General features: G+C 43.2%; 1 protein-coding gene across 1 annotated transcript in view; it reads right to left on the reverse strand.

Moving 5' to 3' along the window:
- The window catches only part of LOC124260830 (major facilitator superfamily domain-containing protein 4B-like), a 37,200-nt gene extending 18,545 nt beyond the window's left edge, over positions 1-18,655 (reverse strand). Inside the window, exons 1-2 of the mRNA XM_046695151.1 lie at positions 18,580-18,655; positions 17,572-17,654 (exon numbers count right to left, since the gene is read on the reverse strand). Of these exons, the coding sequence (XP_046551107.1) occupies positions 17,572-17,643 (72 nt within the window). The 5' untranslated portion in view covers positions 17,644-17,654; positions 18,580-18,655. The remainder of the gene's footprint in view (positions 1-17,571; positions 17,655-18,579) is intronic.
- Between the last annotated feature and the right edge of the window lie 930 nt (positions 18,656-19,585).

The raw sequence follows: 19,585 nt of genomic DNA on the forward strand, positions 1-19,585 counted from the left end.
AACGATGCATCGAACTATCGATGGATTGCAATTGTTGAGTCTCCGATAGCAATTAATCGATGGCTGAAACGAAAAACTATCGATGCATCGATAGTATGTGTGACTATCGATGGTTTAGTAATTGACTTCCGTTGATAAATGCACAACGCAAAATACAGGATGTTTGGGTGCAGACTTGCAGCTTCATTGCGTTTATGTTTTAACTGTTTACTTGATCTGGGTTTCAAGCTACTTGTCAGTTATTAAAAGAGACTGAAACTACTTCAGCTTGTTTTTATTTCATATACACTATACATTCATTTGGGAAATGACTTCAAATGAGACAATAGTATTGCAATAGTTGGTCGCAATAGTATGTTCCAATAGACTATCGCTATCGCAATAGTATGCTCCAATAGACTATCGCTATCGCAATAGTATGCTCCAATAGACTATCGCTATCGCAATAGTATGCTCCAATAGACTATCGCTATCGCAATAGTATGCTCCAATAGACTATCGCTATCGCAATAGTATGCTCCAATAGACTATCGCTATCGCAATAGTATGCTCCAATAGACTATCGCTATCGCAATAGTATGCTCCAATAGACTATCGCTATCGCAATAGTATGCTCCAATAGACTATCGCTATTGCAATAGTATGTTCCAATAGACTATCGCTATCGCAATAGTATGCTCCAATAGACTATCGCTATCGCAATAGTATGCTCCAATAGACTATCGCTATCGCAATAGTATGCTCCAATAGACTATCGCTATCGCAATAGTATGCTCCAATAGACTATCGCTATCGCAATAGTTGTTTTCCCTCAATAGTCACCCCTAGTTCAAGACATAGTGGAGAAGTTAACTACTCATCTTGAGAAGAAGACTACATTCATGACAGAACCGCTGGAGGTGGGACTCAAGCTGGCAACCACTCTTCGTTTCTTAGCCACTGGTAATTCCTATACAAGTCTACAGTGCAGCTTCAGAGTTGAAGCCACAACAATTGGCAAGTTCAAACCAGAGGTTTGCAAAGCCATCATTGAGGTTTACAAGGACGAAGAACTCAGGTGCCCCAAAACTGAAGAGGAGTGGAAGGAGGTTGCTGAAGGTTCTAGTTCCAGATGGAACTACCACAACTGTCTGGGGGCTGTCGACGGCAAGCACGTTGCTATGAAGAAACCACCGAAAGCTTGATCATTCTACTGCAATGATAAGGGCTTCCACAGCATTGTACTCATAGCCCATGTAGTTGTTTGATACAAGTTCTTGAATGATGATGTTGGGGCAGAGGATGGTGCTTCAGCTGGAGGAACATGGAAGAACTGTACTTTGCTTGAAGCTGTCCAGGACAACCGAGCCAGACTCCCTGGACCAGCTCCACTCCCTAATGATGGCAAGCATGTGCCATATCATTTCGTAGCCGATGACGCATTTGCACTCAGAACTTGGCTGATAAAACCATGAAACCCAGATGACCAAATTCGGCCAGATTCATGGTTCCCTCGTCCGTCCATTTGTAGTCCGGTATTCCTTTCTTGCTAACTCTGATCCTCTTTTTCTGCTGTGTTTGGGGCTCTTCTTGGGGCTCTCCTCTTCTTGGGGCTCTCTTGTCCCAGTCTTCTATCCACTGCAGGTCCTGCTCTTCCTCTGGTTGTCTTCTTCTTCTTGGCAGGCATCTTGTTGACTGTTCGCTGTCGAGTTGAGGAAAGTGGGGACTGGCGATGGGCACGCTTTTACGTACGCACTGCCGAGTGCGCGGTCGTCGCTGATTCGTGCGCCAACAATGCTTGAAGTAGGCGTGCCCAATGCGTATCAATTTCGTGACATGCGCAATCTTTTCGTGCCGTGCAAAACTGTGCGGAACTCGTCGTGCTATGACCACGTGAACAAGTCCCGCCCGCCCACTTCACGACAAGTTCGGATGCGTGGACTTTGCGCAATCTGTCGCGACCATGTCGCACACAGTTCGTGATCAAAGCGGGCCAGTGCGTGACCTTGCGTGTCAATGCACGCAGGGACGGTAATTGACACGCTTTGATACACACCGCCCGTAGTGTTTGCAAGTAGGTTGCGCAATGTTCGCGACTAGTTCACGCAAGTGGCACGAAGATTATGCGTACCAGAATTTTTGAACATTTCAAAATTTTCTTTGCGCCCTGGTACACAGCCCCGCACAGTTTATGCACACTTCACAACAGTTTACGCCGAGTTTACTCATTGGCACGCACAATAGCGTACCAGTGCGGGGACAAAATTCGTGCAAGTGTCAGGGTGGCTTCAATCATGTCATTATTATGCAAACATTTCTTTCATATCAGTTCGTGTCTATTTTTCTTCATAGCCCTAATGTCAACAATGCCAAGATCAGGGGAACACGTTTCGGGTCCACATCCACATGCTGAAGTACACAACAGGTTCAACCTCTTACAGTTACATATTCCTGTACATTGACTTTTACATGCACAGATATGAAGCTGTAGAAGGTCCACGGGGACGATTTAGCAACTGTTTCACTGAGGAAAACTTGATGAAAATTACGACAGAAACGTATTGCTTTAAATACAAAACACCATGTACATACTTTTATGGACAACTCAAAGATATTCCTAGATAATGCAAGCATTTATATAAACATTTTACTTCTACTATAACGTTCATAAAATATGCAGGCCTCAGTTTTAGTAATATCTAAATGATATACGCAAAATAGTTACACATAACACGGTCATGACACTATGAGCATCGATCATCACAAGTGGGATACGATGGCATGCATCAAACATGTAAGTGAGAACGACCACCCAATCACATTAGTTCCATCTTACGACAACATGGGATGCTGAAGAGCAACAAGAGTGTTTTACGAGTCCAACATATTTTAGAAAAAATGAGAATGGTTAATGAATATATGCATAGTCAGTCTCATGATATGTATTGTAGGTCATTCCAAATGCTTTTATCGACAACAAAGTTTATAACAATACTAACTGGTCTCTACATAAGTCGTACCTCAATTGTCAAGTTATATTTAATCACTATCAGCTATTCACGCACAGAAGTTGGTATCGACGTTGGCAGGCGAGTTAGATACTTCAGAATTAGATTTTGCGCGGAAAACCTTGAAACGTACATACATATTGACAGTAGTGCATGACCTCGCCTAGATGGATACTAAAAGGCCAACTGTCGTTCATTTCAAGGTTTCTGTATGTCGCATGACTACGTTGTCCTCAAGCATACAGTTAATGAACTGACAATAGTGAGCGGATCATGGAATTGATTCACGTGAATCACTATCTTCATCAGCTAATGAACGTCAACAACACAACGCCAGTACTGAAATAATTGACAGTAGTGGGTGACCTCGCCTGGATGGATACTAATAGATCACCTATCGTTCATTTCCAGATTTCAGTATGTCTCATGACTGCGTTGTTAGTCAAGCAGAGAGTTGATGAATTGACAATCGTTAGGGCATCATGGAACTGGCTCACCTGAATCACTATCTTCATCAACTGATGAACGTCGACAGTACAACGTCAGCTCTAACATATTGACGGACCTCACCTAGATGAACATTATCAAGTCGGCTGTAGTCAACTGCATTGTTCAAACAGATATTATGAAGTGGATATCCCATTTCGCTGATTTACTTTCGGTAATGCCAATTTTCATAAAGTAATTAAGAGGCAGATTAAATAACAAATTTATACGAATGAATAAGTATATAACTCTATATATAAGTATATAATTATATAGGCTCATGTACAAATGTGTGACAATAATATTACATGCATGTATATCTATATCTATATCGGGCAATTATGCTAGCTATGAAGGGCAGATCTACAAATCAGTGCTTCTTTAACGAACTTAAGGGCGGTGGGGTAGCCTAGTGGTTATGGCGTTCGCTCGTCACTCCGAAGACCAGGGTACGATTCCTCACACGGGTACAATGTTAGAATCCCATTTCTGACAACCCATGAAGATCCGGGTTAGAATTGATCTTCAGTAACACATGCTTGTCGTAAAAGGCGACTAACGGGATCGGATGGTCAGGCTCGCTGACACATGTCATCGGTTCCCAGTTGTGCAGATCGATGCTCGTGCTGTTGATTACTGGATTGTCTGGCCCAGACTCGATTATTTACAGACCGCCGCCACACAGCAGGAATATTGCTGAGTGCGGCGTTAAACAACACACTAACAAACCAGTGGATGTTCATAAGCTAGCTTGAGATTGATGCCACGCCACGCCACGCCACGCCACGCCACGCCACGCCACGCCACGCCACGCCACGCCACGACACGACACGACACGCCACGACACGACACGACACGACACGCACCAACACCCACACCCAGAATGATGCGTCAAGCCACCCTGACACCTGCACGAATTTTGTCTCAGTACTGCCGCGCAATTCGTGGTGGCAATCCGTGTAATTCAGAAGGTACGCATGAAAGCGTGAAGCCTAGTTTGCGCACTGTTCGCGTCCTGTTTACGCATAAGTTAAGCACTTGGCACGCAACGCGTGACCGAAAATGGTGCTCATTACCACGCTATCGCACGACTTCTTTACGACTAGGTCAGGTGTTGTTGGCACTTTGTTTACGCCCGGTGTACGGCATGGTACGCACGACGCTCATCGTTCCAGCATGGGCATGCATTGCCACAACCACTTCGCGCATGCGTGAAGCAGTCGTGGTGTTATTTGGTCCCGCTTTGTCCCGCTTGACGCGCCACGCTATATAAATAGCAGGCATCACCCCAGCTTCATGCATTGCTGTGGACCTACAAGATGTTGAACACCAGAGAAGAAGCTCTTTGTGCAGAAAAGGAAAGGTGTCTGTATCTCGCAGCGCTATTACTTCCAGTAAATGCAGACCGCCTCCGTGGTGTAGTGGTTAGAGCGTCCGCCCGGAGTGCGGAAGGTCGCGGGTTCGATCCCCGACCGCGTCATACCAAAAGATGTTAAAATATGGTACTTGTTGGTCCCTGCCTGGCGCTCGGCATTAATGGGTACTGGTCAGCTCGGTGTCGGCTCGGTGTCTGAGTGGGGTATTCATTCTTCACTGCGGCATGTTATCTCAGTGGGCTAGCACTATAAAACCAGCTTCAGTTTGGGCTAGTACAAGCAGCCGCACATACACATACACACGCATGCACGTCGTCATATGAGGGAAATATTCTCAAGCACGACCTTAAACCCAATTCCACCACCACCTCCAGCAAATGCAGCAAGAGCAGGCCAAAGAAGAAGACGTAACCCCAACTAGAAAAAGGAAATCAAGGACAGTGTGGTGAGGGAATGGTTGACTAGAAGACATCATGTCGGACATTATGATCAGTTATTTACAGAACTCAACAAGGAAGATCCAAGAGGCTACAGAAATTATCTGAAAATTTGCCCCGACGTGTTCCAAGTAGGGTTGTAACGATGCATCGAACTATCGATGGATTGCAATTGTTGAGTCTCCGATAGCAATTAATCGATGGCTGAAACGAAAAACTATCGATGCATCGATAGTATGTGTGACTATCGATGGTTTAGTAATTGACTTCCGTTGATAAATGCACAACGCAAAATACAGGATGTTTGGGTGCAGACTTGCAGCTTCATTGCGTTTATATTATATGTTTTAACTGTTTACTTGATCTGGGTTTCAAGCTACTTGTCAGTTATTAAAAGAGACTGAAACTACTTCAGCTTGTTTTTATTTCATATACACTATACATTCATTTGGGAAATGACTTCAAATGAGACAATAGTATTGCAATAGTTGGTCGCAATAGTATGTTCCAATAGACTATCGCTATCGCAATAGTATGCTCCAATAGACTATCGCTATCGCAATAGTATGCTCCACTAGACTATCGCTAGCGCAATAGTATGCTCCAATAGACTATCGCTATCGCAATAGTATGCTCCAATAGACTATCGCTATCGCAATAGTATGCTCCAATAGACTATCGCTATCGCAATAGTATGCTCCAATAGACTATCGCTATCGCAATAGTATGTTCCAATAGACTATCGCTATCGCAATAGTATGCTCCAATAGACTATCGCTATCGCAATAGTATGCTCCAATAGACTATCGCTATCGCAATAGTATGCTCCAATAGACTATCGCTATCGCAATAGTTGTTTTCCCTCAAAAGTCACCCCTAGTTCAAGACATAGTGGAGAAGTTAACTACTCATCTTGAGAAGAAGACTACGTTCATGACAGAACCGCTGGAGGTTGGACTCCACTGGCAACCACTCTTCGTTTCTTAGCCACTGGTAATTCCTATGCAAGTCTACAGTGCAGCTTCAGAGTTGAAGCCACAACAATTGGCAAGTTCTTACCAGAGGTTTGCAAAGCCATCATTGAGGTTTACAAGGACGAAGAACTCAGGTGCCCAAAAACTGAAGAGGAGTGGAAGGAGGTTGCTGAAGGTTCTAGTTCCAGATGGAACTACCACAACTGTCTGGGTGCTGTCGACGGCAAGCACGTTGCTATGAAGAAACCACCGAAAGCTTGATCATTCTACTGCAATGATAAGGGCTTCCACAGCATTGTACTCATAGCCCATGTAATTGTTTGATACAAGTTCTTGAATGTTGATGTTGGGGCAGAGGATGGTGCTTCAGATGGAGGAACATGGAAGAACTGTACTTTGCATGAAGCTGTCCAAGACAACCGAGCCAGACTCCCTGGACCAGCTCCACTCCCTAATGATGGCAAGCATGTGCCATATCATTTCGTATCCGATGACGTATTTGCACTCAGAACTTGGCTGATGAAACCATGAAACCCAGATGAACAAATTCGGCCAGATTCATGGTTCCCTCATCCGTCCATTTGTAGTCCGGTATTCCTTTCTTGCTAACTGTGATCCTCTTTTTCTGCTGTGTTTGTGGCTCTTCTTGGGGCTCTCCTTGCGGTGCAGAAACATCAGCAATTGAGTGGGATGGGGGAGAAGTATCCCTCTCATTCTCTTCAACCTCTGTCTCTATCTCTTTCTCAGTCTCTGTTTCTTGTCCGGTCTCTTGTTCCAGTCTTCTATCCACTGCAGGTCCTGCTCTTCCTCTGGTTGTCTTCTTCTTGTTGGCAGGCATCTTGTGACTGTTCGCTGTCAAGTTGAGGAATGTGGGGACTGGCGATGGGCACGCTATTATGTACGCACTGCCGAGTGCGCGGTCGTCGCTGATTCGTGCGCCAACAATGCTTGAAGTAGGCGTGCCCAATGCGTATCAATTTCGTGACATGCGCAATCTTTTCGTGCCGTCCGCAAACTGTGCGGGAACTCGTCGTGCCATGACCACGTGAACAAGTTGCGACAATACACAAGTTCCGCCCGCCCACTTCACGACAAGTTCGAATGCGTGGACTTTGCGCAATCTGTCGCGACCATGTCGCACACAGTTTGTGATCAAAGCGGGTCAATGCGTGACCTTGCGTGTCAATGCGCGCAGGGACGGTAATTGACACGCTTTGATACGCACCGCCCGTAGTGTTTGCAAGTAGGTTGCGAAATGTTCACGACTAGTTCACGCAAGTGGCACAAAGATTATGCGTACCAGAATTTTTGAACATTTCAAAATTTTCTTTGCGCCCTGGTACGCAGCCCCGCACAGTTTATGCACACTTCACAACAGTTTACGCCGAATTTACTCATTGGCACGCAAAATTGCGTACCAGTGCGGGGACAAAATTCGTGCATGTGTCAGGGTGGCTTCAATCATGTCATTATTATGCAAACATTTCCTTCATATCAGTTCGTGTCTATTGTTCTTTATACTCATAATGTCAACAATGCCAAAATCAGGGGAACACGTTTCGGGTCCACATCCACATGCTGAAGTACGCAACAGGTTCAACCGCTTACAGTTACATCTTTCTGTACATTGAATTTTACATGCACAGATATGAAGCTGTAGAAGGTCCACGGGGACGATTTAGTCTAAATTTATTTGCAACTTTTTCACAGAGGAATACTTGATGAAAATTACGACAGAAACGTATTGCTTTAAATACAAAACACCATGTACATACTTTTATGGACAACTCAAAGATATTCCTAGATAATGCAAGCATTTATATAAACATTTTACTTCTACTATAACGTTCATAAAATATGCAGGCCTCATTTTTGGTAATATCTAATGATATACACAAAATAGTTACACATAACATGGTCATGACACTATGAGCATCGATCATCACAAGTGGGGTACGATGGCATGCATCAAACAAGTAAATGAGAACGACCACCCAATCACATTAGTTTCATCTTACGACATGGGATGCTGAAGAGCAACAAGAGTGTTTTACGGGTCCAACATATTTGTGAACCTGTGAGAATGGTTAATGAATATATGCATAGTCAGTCTCATGATATGGATTGTAGGTCATTCCAAATGCTTTATTTTATTAATATGTCCAAAATAATCCCAACAAAGATCTGAATGTTTTTCAATACATCTGACTCAACCACCGACAATTGAAACCTTCATCCGATTGTTGTCATCAGACAATATACATATTTTAAAATAATTGAGTAAATATCTTTCACAAGTTCTCCATAGAAGGAATGATTATCTGTAAAACAAATCAATACTAAACTTTACTTAGCTTTACTCAGGATGTATTTACTTTTGCCAAATGTATGTATTATGGGCCTTGGGCCTAAATTACCGAATAAACCTGTCTGTCTGTCTGTCTGTCTGTCTGTCTGTCTGTCCAAATGCTTTTATAGACACCAAAGTTTATAACAATATCAACTGGTCTCTACATAAGTTGTACCTCAATTGTCAAGTTATATTTAATCCCTATCAGCTATTCAATACACGCACAGATGTTAGTGTAGACGTTGGCAGACGAGTTAGATACTTCAGAATTAGATTTTGCGCGGAAAACCTTGAAACGTACATACATACTGACAGTAGTGCATGACCTCGCCTAGATGGATACTAAAAGACCAACTATCGTTCATTTCAAGGTTTCTGTATGTCGCATGACTACGTTGTCCTCCAAGCATACAGTTAATGAACTGACAATACTAAGCGCATCATGGAATTGATTCACGTGAATCACTATCTTCATCAGCTGATGAACGTCAACAGCACAACGCCAGTACTGAAATAATTGACAATAGTAGGTGACCTCGCCTGGATGGATACTAAAAGATCACCTGTCGTTCATTTCCAGATTTCAGTATGTCTCATGACTGTGTTGTTAGTCAAGCAGAGAGTTAATGAACTGACAATCGTTAGGGCATAATGGAACTGGCTCACCCGAATCGCTATCTTCATCAGCTGATGAACGTCGACAGTACAACGTCAGCTCTAACATATTGACAGACCTCACCTAGATGAACATTATCAAGTCGGCTGTAGTCAACTGCATTGTTCCGACAGAAGCCACCAGCTGTGATCAGCAGAGCGTGTTTTAAATGACAGGAATCTTCTGCTTGCCCAGATCTATATATTTGTTTTCAAATATACGAATAGTAATATTACTGGGAGATTAGGTTTTTTCAATGCATTTTCCCCCTTGTAAGGGCGGGAGAGCTGGCTAAGGCGCCAGACTACTAATCCAGCGTGGTTGAGGTGTCGGGATCGAGCCCACCGGGTGTAAAAACCTTGGAGTCAACTTTGTGTGCAGACTCTTTCAGTGTTGTCACAATCCCTAGTGTAAAGTACACAACCCTGTGCACTTTTAAAAAAAAACACGAAATCGTTGGTATATGACCAGATGGTGGCCACATGAATACGAACAGAACTTTTTAAACCGTTCAATATTTGTTCACCAAACGTTGCACATAGATAGGTCTGGTGGTGAACTGGTGCCTTTTGGTAGTTTTGGATTTCTGATTATTATATTTTTTGCGTTTCCATGGCAACAAGTATGACTTTGACTGAAGTTGGTGTTGGTGCAATTTTCCGGAGCAGAACTTTAAACCGTTCAATATGTCTTCACCAAACTTGGCAGATCGTTAGGTCTGGTGGTGAACTGGTGCCTCTTTGTAGTTTTGAAATTCTGATTATAATATTTTTTGCATTTCCATGGCAATAAGTTTGACTTTGACTGAAACTGGTGTTGGTGCTCTGTTCTGGAGCAAAACTTTAAAACCGTGTAATATTTCTTCAACAAACTTGGCAGATTGTTAGGTCTGGTGGTGAACTGGTGCTTCTTTGTTGTTTTGAATTTCTGATTATAATATTGTTTTGCATTTCTATGCCAACAGGTTTGTCTTCAACTGAATGTTGTGGTGGTGCTCCTTTCTGGAGCAGAACTTTAAACCGTTCAATATTTCTTCACCAAACTTGGCAGATTGTTAGGTCTGATGGTGAACTGGTGTCTTTTGGTAGTTTTGAATTTCTGATTATAATATTTTTTGCATTTCCATGGCAACATGTTTGACTTTGACTGAAATTGGTGTTGGTGCTCTTTTCCGGAGCAGAACTTTAAAACCGTTTTATATTTCTTCACCAAACTTGGCACATAGATAGGTCGGTGGTGAAATGGTGCCTTTTGGTAGTTTTGGATTTCTGAATAAAACATTTTAAAACTTAAAAACCTTTCAATACTCTCCTTCCACTTTGCCATATACACACCACAATTTTTGACGTAACCATAACTAGTAGACATATTCATGAAGAGTATTTTGCCATTGCTGGGGATATTGATGACTTTGTCTTCTTGGGTTCTTTTTGTAGCGACACACCAGGTTTGACACATCAAAGGTTCAAATTATGCGTGGTAATATTATTTATAAACAATGTGGCGTTATATCTGTAAAGCAGGCCTCTACCTACACTAGCTCTACCTCTACCTACAGGAGTTTTTCAAGTATTGTGGCTCGTGGTAAGTTTGGTCGTTTTCACTTAGAGTGAGTAAGTGAGTGTTATTTTGCACCGCCTTTAACAATAATCAGCCAATACAACGGCGGGGTACACCAAAAATGGGCATTACACATTGTACCCAGGTGGGGAATCGAACCCGGGTCTTCGGCGTCACGAGCGAACGCTTCAACCAATAGGCCACCTTACCTCCCCTTAGATAAGAGGGAAAACAATTCCGAAACTCCCTCAACGATATTCCTTTAAAAATTCAAGCACAAAGTCTCCTTGTTTTTGGAGTGGTACAATGACACTCCAAGACCATTCAGGTAGAAAACTACCTGCTGGCAAAATTGCATTATATACAATTGATAAATCTAAAATAAATAAATCTCATTATGCTATGCGATCGAACACTTATTAAGACAGACAGAGCTTGTCGTAATGGTCTGGGTCACACATGTGAATGACTGCTCACAAACCCAAGGTGCAAGATGCGTATATCCTTGTTTTCTTTTAGCTCACTTTTTGTTTAACATCGTTGTTAAATTCAACTGAAAGCCTTCGCTTGTCAAATGCGTGAGTACCAGACAGTACCTAGGCACGGGATCTTGGATCGGAATGAACGTCTGAGCAGTATCTAGGCACGGGACATGGGAATGGAATGAACTTCTAGGCAGTATCTGGGCCTTGTTAGTAGCGATCTGTCTGCTAGATGGCAGTATCTAGCCACTGGACCTATGATTTGAATGAACTTCTTGGCAGTATCTATCCACTGGTTCTATGATTGGAATGAACCTCTTGGCAGTATCTAGGCACGGGACCTATGATTGGAATGAACCCCTTGGCAGTATCTTGGCACGGGACCTATGATTGGAATGAACTTCTTGGCATTATCTAGCCACTGGACCTATGATTGGAATGAACCTTTTGGCAGTATCTAGGCACGGGACCTATGATTGGAATGAACCTCTTGGCAGTATCTTGGCACGGGACCTATGATTGGAATGAACTTCTTGGCATTATCTAGCCACTGAACCTATGATTGGAATGAACCTTTTGGCAGTATCTAGCCACTGGACCTATGATTGGAATGAACCTCTTGGCAGTATCTAGGCACGGGACCTATGATTGGAATGAACTTCTTGGCAGTATCTTGGCACGGGACCTATGATTGGAATGAACCTCTTGGCAGTACCTGGGCACGGGACCTGGAAATGCAATGAACCTCTTGGCAGTATCTAGGCACGGGACCTATGATTGGAATGAACCTCTTGGCAGTATCTTGGCACGGGACCTATGATTGGAATGAACTTCGTGGCATTATCTAGCCACTGGACCTATGATCGGAATGAACCTCTTAGCAGTATCTAGGCACGGGACCTATGATTGGAATGAACCTCTTGGCAGTATCTAGGCACGGGACCTATGATTGGAATGAACCTCTTGGCAGTATCTAGGCACGGGACCTATGATTGGAATGAACCTCTTGGCAGTATCTAGGCACGGGACCTATGATTGGAATGAACCTCTTGGCAGTATCTAGGCACGGGACCTATGATTGGAATGAACTTCTTGGCACTATCTAGGCACGGGAACTATGATTGGAATGAACCTCTTGGCAGTACCTGGGCACGGGACCTTGACATGCAATGAACCTCTTGGCACTATCTAGGCACGGGACCTATGATTGGAATGAACTTCTTGACAGTATCTTGGCACGGGACCTATGATTGGAATGAACTTCTTGAAAGTATCTTGGCACGGGACCTATGATTGGAATGAACTTCTTGGCACTATCTAGGCACGGACCTATGATTGGAATGAACTTCGTGGCATTATCTATCCACTGGACCTATGATTGGAATGAACTTCTTGGCAGTATCTAGCCACTAGACCGAGGATTGGAATGAACTTCTTGTCACTATCTAGGCACGGGACCTATGATTGGAATGAACTTCTTGGCAGTACCTGGGCACGGGACCTGGACATGCAATGAACCTCTTGGCAGTATCTAGGCACGGGACCTTTGATTGGAATGAACTTCTAGGCAGTATGTAGCCACTGGACCTATGATTGGAATGAACTTCTTGGCAGTATCTTGGCACGGGACCGATGATTGGAATGAACTTCTTGGCACTATCTAGGCACGGGACCTATGATTGGAATGAACCTCTTGGCAGTACCTGGGCACGGGACCTGGACATGCAATGAACCTCTTGGCAGTATCTAGGCACGGGACCTATGATTGGAATGAACTTCTAGGCAGTATCTGGGGCTTGTTAGTAGCGATCTGTCTGCTAAATGGCAGTATCTAGCCACTGGACCTATGATTGGACTGAACCTCGTGGCAGTATCTAGCCACTGGACCTATGATTGGAATGAACCTCTTGAAAGTATCTTGGCACGGGACCTATGATTGGAATGAACTTCTTGGCACTATCTAGGCACGGACCTATGATTGGAATGAACTTCTTGGCATTATCTAGCCACTGGACCTATGATTGGAATGAACTTCTTGGCAGTATCTAGCCACTAGACCGATGATTGGAATGAACTTCTTGTCACTATCTAGGCACGGGACCTATGATTGGAATGAACTTCTTGGCAGTACCTGGGCACGGGACCTGGACATGCAATGAACCTCTTGGCAGTATCTAGGCACGGGACCTTTGATTGGAATGAACTTCTAGGCAGTATGTAGCCACTTGACCTATGATTGGAATGAACTTCTTGGCAGTATCTTGGCACGGGACCGATGATTGGAATGAACTTCTTGGCACTATCTAGGCACGGGACCTATGATTGGAATGAACCTCTTGGCAGTACCTGGGCACGGGACCTGGACATGCAATGAACCTCTTGGCAGTATCTAGGCACGGGACCTATGATTGGAATGAACTTCTAGGCAGTATCTGGGGCTTGTTAGTAGCGATCTGTCTGCTAAATGGCAGTGTCTAGCCACTGGACCTATGATTGGACTGAACCTCGTGGCAGTATCTAGCCACTGGACCTATGATTGGAATGAACCTTTTGGCAGTATCTAGGCACTGGACCTATGATTGGAATGAACTTCTTGGCAGTATCTTGGCACGGGACCTATGATTGGAATGAACCTCTTGGCATTATCTAGCCACTGGACCTATGATTGGAATGAACCTCTTGGCAGTATCTAGGCACGGGACCTATGATTGGAATTAACCTCTTGGCAGTATCTTGGCACGGGACCTATGATTGTAATGAACTTCTTGGCAGTATCTAGCCACTAGACCGATGATTGGAATGAACCTCTTGTCACTATCTAGGCACGGGACCTATGATTGGAATGAACCTCTTGGCAGTACCTGGGCACGGGACCTGGACATGCAATGAACCTCTTGGCAGTATCTAGGCACGGGACCGATGATTGGAATGAACTTCTTGGCACTATCTAGGCACGGGACCTATGATTGGAATGAACTTCTTGGCAGTACCTGGACGAGGGACCTGGACATGCAATGAACCTCTTGGCACTATCTAGGCTCGGGACCGATGATTGGAATGAACTTCTTGGCAGTATCTTGGCACGGGACCTATGATTGGAATGAACTTCTTGGCAGTACCTGGGCACGGGACCTGGACATGCAATGAACCTCTTGGTAGTATCTAGGCTCGGGACCTATGATTGAAATGAACTTCTTGACAGTATCTAGGCACGGGACCTATGATTGGAATGAACGTCTTTGCAGTATCTAGCCACTAGACCTATGATTGGAATGAACTTCTTGGCAGTACCTGGGCACGGGACCTGGACATGCAATGAACCTCTTGGCAGTATCTAGGCACGGGACCTATGATTGGAATGAACTTCTTGACACTATCTAGGCACGGGACCTATGATTGGAATGAACTTCTTGAAAGTATCTTGGCACGGGACCTATGATTGGAATGAACTTCTTGGCACTATCTAGGCACGGACCTATGATTGGAATGAACTTCGTGGCATTATCTATCCACTGGACCTATGATTGGAATGAACTTCTTGGCAGTATCTAGCCACTAGACCGATGATTGGAATGAACTTCTTGTCACTATCTAGGCACGGGACCTATGATTGGAATGAACTTCTTGGCAGTACCTGGGCACGGGACCTGGACATGCAATGAACCTCTTGGCAGTATCTAGGCACGGGACCTATGATTGGAATGAACTTCTAGGCAGTATGTAGCCACTGGACCTATGATTGGAATGAACTTCTTGGCAGTATCTTGGCACGGGACCGATGATTGGAATGAACTTCTTGTCACTATCTAGGCACGGGACCTATGATTGGAATGAACCTCTTGGCAGTACCTGGGCACGGGACCTGGACATGCAATGAACCTCTTGGCAGTATCTAGGCACGGGACCTATGATTGGAATGAACCTCTTGGCATTATCTAGCCACTGGACCTATGATTGGAATGAACCTCTTGGCAGTATCTAGGCACGGGACCTATGATTGGAATTAACCTCTTGGCAGTATCTTGGCACGGGACCTATGATTGTAATGAACTTCTTGGCAGTATCTAGCCACTAGACCGATGATTGGAATTAACCTCTTGTCACTATCTAGGCACGGGACCTATGATTGGAATGAACCTCTTGGCAGTACCTGGGCACGGGACCTGGACATGCAATGAACCTCTTGGCAGTATCTAGGCACGGGACCTATGATTGGAATGAACTTCTTGGCACTATCTAGGCACGGGACCTATGATTGGAATGAACTTCTTGGCAGTACCTGGACGAGGGACCTGGACATGCAATGAACCTCTTGGCACTATCTAGGCTCGGGACCGATGATTGGAATGAACTTCTTGGCAGTATCTTGGCACGGGACCTATGATTGGAATGAACTTCTTGGCAGTACCTGGGCACGGGACCTGGACATGCAATGAACCTCTTGGTAGTATCTAGGCTCGGGACCTATGATTGAAATGAACTTCTTGACAGTATCTAGGCACGGGACCTATGATTGGAATGAACGTCTTTGCAGTATCTAGCCACTAGACCTATGATTGGAATGAACTTCTTGGCAGTACCTGGGCACGGGACCTGGACATGCAATGAACCTCTTGGCAGTATCTAGGCACGGGACCTATGATTGGAATGAACTTCTTGACAGTATCTAGGCACGGGACCTATGATTGGAATGAACTTCTTGAAAGTATCTTGGCACGGGACCTATGATTGGAATGAACTTCTTGGCACTATCTAGGCACGGACCTATGATTGGAATGAACTTCGTGGCATTATCTATCCACTGGACCTATGATTGGAATGAACTTCTTGGCAGTATCTAGCCACTAGACCGATGATTGGAATGAACTTCTTGTCACTATCTAGGCACGGGACCTATGATTGGAATGAACTTCTTGGCAGTACCTGGGCACGGGACCTGGACATGCAATGAACCTCTTGGCAGTATCTAGGCACGGGACCTATGATTGGAATGAACTTCTTGGCAGTATCTTGGCACGGGACCGATGATTGGAATGAACTTCTTGTCACTATCTAGGCACGGGACCTATGATTGGAATGAACCTCTTGGCAGTACCTGGGCACGGGATCTGGACATGCAATGAACCTCTTGGCAGTATCTAGGCACGGGACCTATGATTGGAATGAACTTCTAGGCAGTATGTAGCCACTGAACCTATGATTGGAATGAACCTCTTGGCAGTATCTAGCCACTGGACCTATGATTGGAATGAACTTCTAGGCAGTATCTAGCCACTGGACCTATGATTGGAATGAACTTCTAGGCAGTATCTGGGCACGGGACCTGGACATGCAATGAACTTCTTGGCAGTATCTAGGCACGGGACCTATGATTGAACTGAACTTCTAGGCAGTATCTTGGCACGGGACCTGGGCATGGAATGGACTTTTATCTGTAATTCAGTGAGTACCTGGTGTTTACATTTCTTATGACTCTTGCTCAGAAGTTGTAGGATCAAGGTCAAAACATTCAAGGCCACAGTTAACCTTTCAAAACGTTTTACGGTAGACATATTCAGGACATTTTAAAAAATGACGCATCAGTGAAACAAGTCCTGGTGCGATTCCCTATTTTGTGCTTGTACCATTCGTGTATGTTGAAAGGATTTTGTCGCCTATGTATTTGGTGGCAGTAACTTAAGAAATGTCTAGTGTCCATACATAATCCTACTGAAATGGCTATTACTAAAATGGCTATTACTAAAATAGCTATTACTAAAATGGCTATTACTAAAATGGCTATTACTAAAATGGCTATTACTAAAATGGCTATTACTAAAATGGTTATTACTAAAATGGCTATTACTAAAAAGGCTATTACTAAAATGGCTATTACTAAAATGGCTATTACTAAAATAGCTATTACTAAAATGGCTATTACTAAAATGGCTATTACTAAAATGGCTATTACTAAAAAGGCTATTACTAAAATGGCTATTACTAAAAAGGCTATTACCAAAATGGCTATTACTAAAAAGGCTATTACTAAAATAGCTATTACTAAAATGGCTATTACTAAAATGGCTATTACTAAAATGGCTATTACTAAAATGGCTATTACTAAAATGGCTATTACTAAAATGGCTATTACTAAAAAGGCTATTACTAAAATGGCTATTACTAAAATGGCTATTACTAAAAAGGCTATTACTAAAATGGCTATTTCTAAAATCTGCGTTAAATGCATCTCACTCACTCCAGAAATGTTTAAGAAAATGTACTTACCCTATGGTTGAAGGCCCAGAACAGCCAGAATGTTTCGATAAGCTTGGACCGACGAGAGGTATCTTCTGCCATGGGGGGACAAACTTCAACAAAGGGAGAATAATGGGTCCATAATTCAGGTTCAAGACAATTAGTTAAGAATGAACACAACTGCCATCTGAAATTATCTGAGGAAACAATAAGTGAAAATACCGGACAGCCTTTCCATAACATTGATTTAAAATTAGGGATATGACACTAAACTGACCACAACTGTCCTCTGAAGAATACTGAGGAACAATGTGTGTAATACTGGACGTACGTTTCAGAACATGAATATAAAATCTAGGATAATACATTTTGTCCAAAAGTAGTTATCCAAGTGTCACCAGCTGTGGTTCTCTTTCTCTGGATCTGTTTCTTGGGGCATGTGATGAGCAACCTGTTGCTGTTATTGAGTCAAAACAATGCAGTCTATCCAACTTAATCTTCAGATATATTGATTTGATATCTTTCAAAGACGACCCAAAACCAGTTTTCTTCAACTGATATTCCCTTCAGGATTAAGTAAAATAGAGTCCACATCGCCTCGTCTGTTTCATATTAGATATATGTATAAATTAAATGTTCGGAAGAAACAGCAACTCCCAAGAGTGTTTGGCAAGAAGGATTACTTCGACTTCCCAACAGTGATCTACCTCAATATTCCAACAGCTCCAACGTTTGGTGTGTACACTTTAGAATTCTTCAATTCCAACTGAACATGTTTCTTTCTAAGAAGATTTCAAAGAGCGTATTACGACGTTTGCATAAGAGTTGTTTGGTCAATATGATGTCGAAGTCTAAAATGCTTGTAGCAGCGAATTCTTCAGAATATGGAAAGTATTTGCTTGTCATGTACACTGACAAATGAAATGGAATGAAAAACAGATACCACCATACCACTGTTCGAAAACAAAGGAAGATCAATATATAGATAAAGCTTTGTTTTTCAAAATGAACAAATCGATATTGATGCACAAACAATACCTTATTCTGAGTCAGCAGCGTGTCAGCTTCAACATCCAGCTTCAAGTCATCGAGGTGTTATGACATTGCTTGCCAGGCATGCTCTATAGAAATATTGTAATTATTCCAATCATAAATCCATGCCATTGAATACCAGGTGGCCTATCTTACTTTATTAATATTTGTAGTAAGCTTGCTTCATAGGTAACGCGTGTGCAGTAGTGTGAGACTGATGCAGAAGGGTTTTGGTTAAAGACTGACTGACTGACTGAGTTTGGTTTTACGCCGCTTTTAGCAATATTCCAGCAACATCACTGCGGGGTACACCAGAAATCGGCTTCACACATTGTACCCATGTGGGGATTCGAACCCGGGTCTTCGGCGTGACGAGCCAACGCTTTAACCACTAGGCTACCCCACCGCCCCTTGGTTAAAGAATGTCAGATACATATGTCATGCCGCCAGTATGTCCACTGCATATCAGGATCGGTGCAGCTCCGTTAACGAGAGACAGATGTTTATTTCTGTAAGAGGGCCACCGGTCCCACAAGTTCGATAGAGGCTTATATGGACGTAGAGCCCCAAGGCTGTTACATGTTAGGTTTTTAGAAATCGAACACGCTTTTTATGCCAAGAAATACAAATCGTGCAAGACTGTTAATGGCATCGACTTTTGTAGAGGATAATAAGTGAATAAACTTATCAAATGATGGATAGGTAGTGTAATATACTGGTAAAATGGATTTTCTCAGAATATCATGAAATGGACAAACCATACAAAAGTGGTATTCGGATTCTACACAAGGAATGATGCATAATGGACATAATCTTTCGTGACGAGGAATGTTAAACGTTTGTCCTTCTTCAAGTAGTAAACTGTGGTTAGAACAGCGAAATTTACATAGTGCTATACGATATGAGGGTACCTTTAGTGAACAAGGGATAAGTATTCTTCATATTTAAAACATAGTTTGATGCAAGAATATAATTCCAATCTGTTCCATCTCTGTTTGTTGATCAATGGCTT

The sequence above is a fragment of the Haliotis rubra genome, unplaced genomic scaffold, assembly GCF_003918875.1.
Source record: "Haliotis rubra isolate DU_JTF1 unplaced genomic scaffold, ASM391887v1 Scf779, whole genome shotgun sequence".
Taxonomy (NCBI): domain Eukaryota; kingdom Metazoa; phylum Mollusca; class Gastropoda; order Lepetellida; family Haliotidae; genus Haliotis; species Haliotis rubra.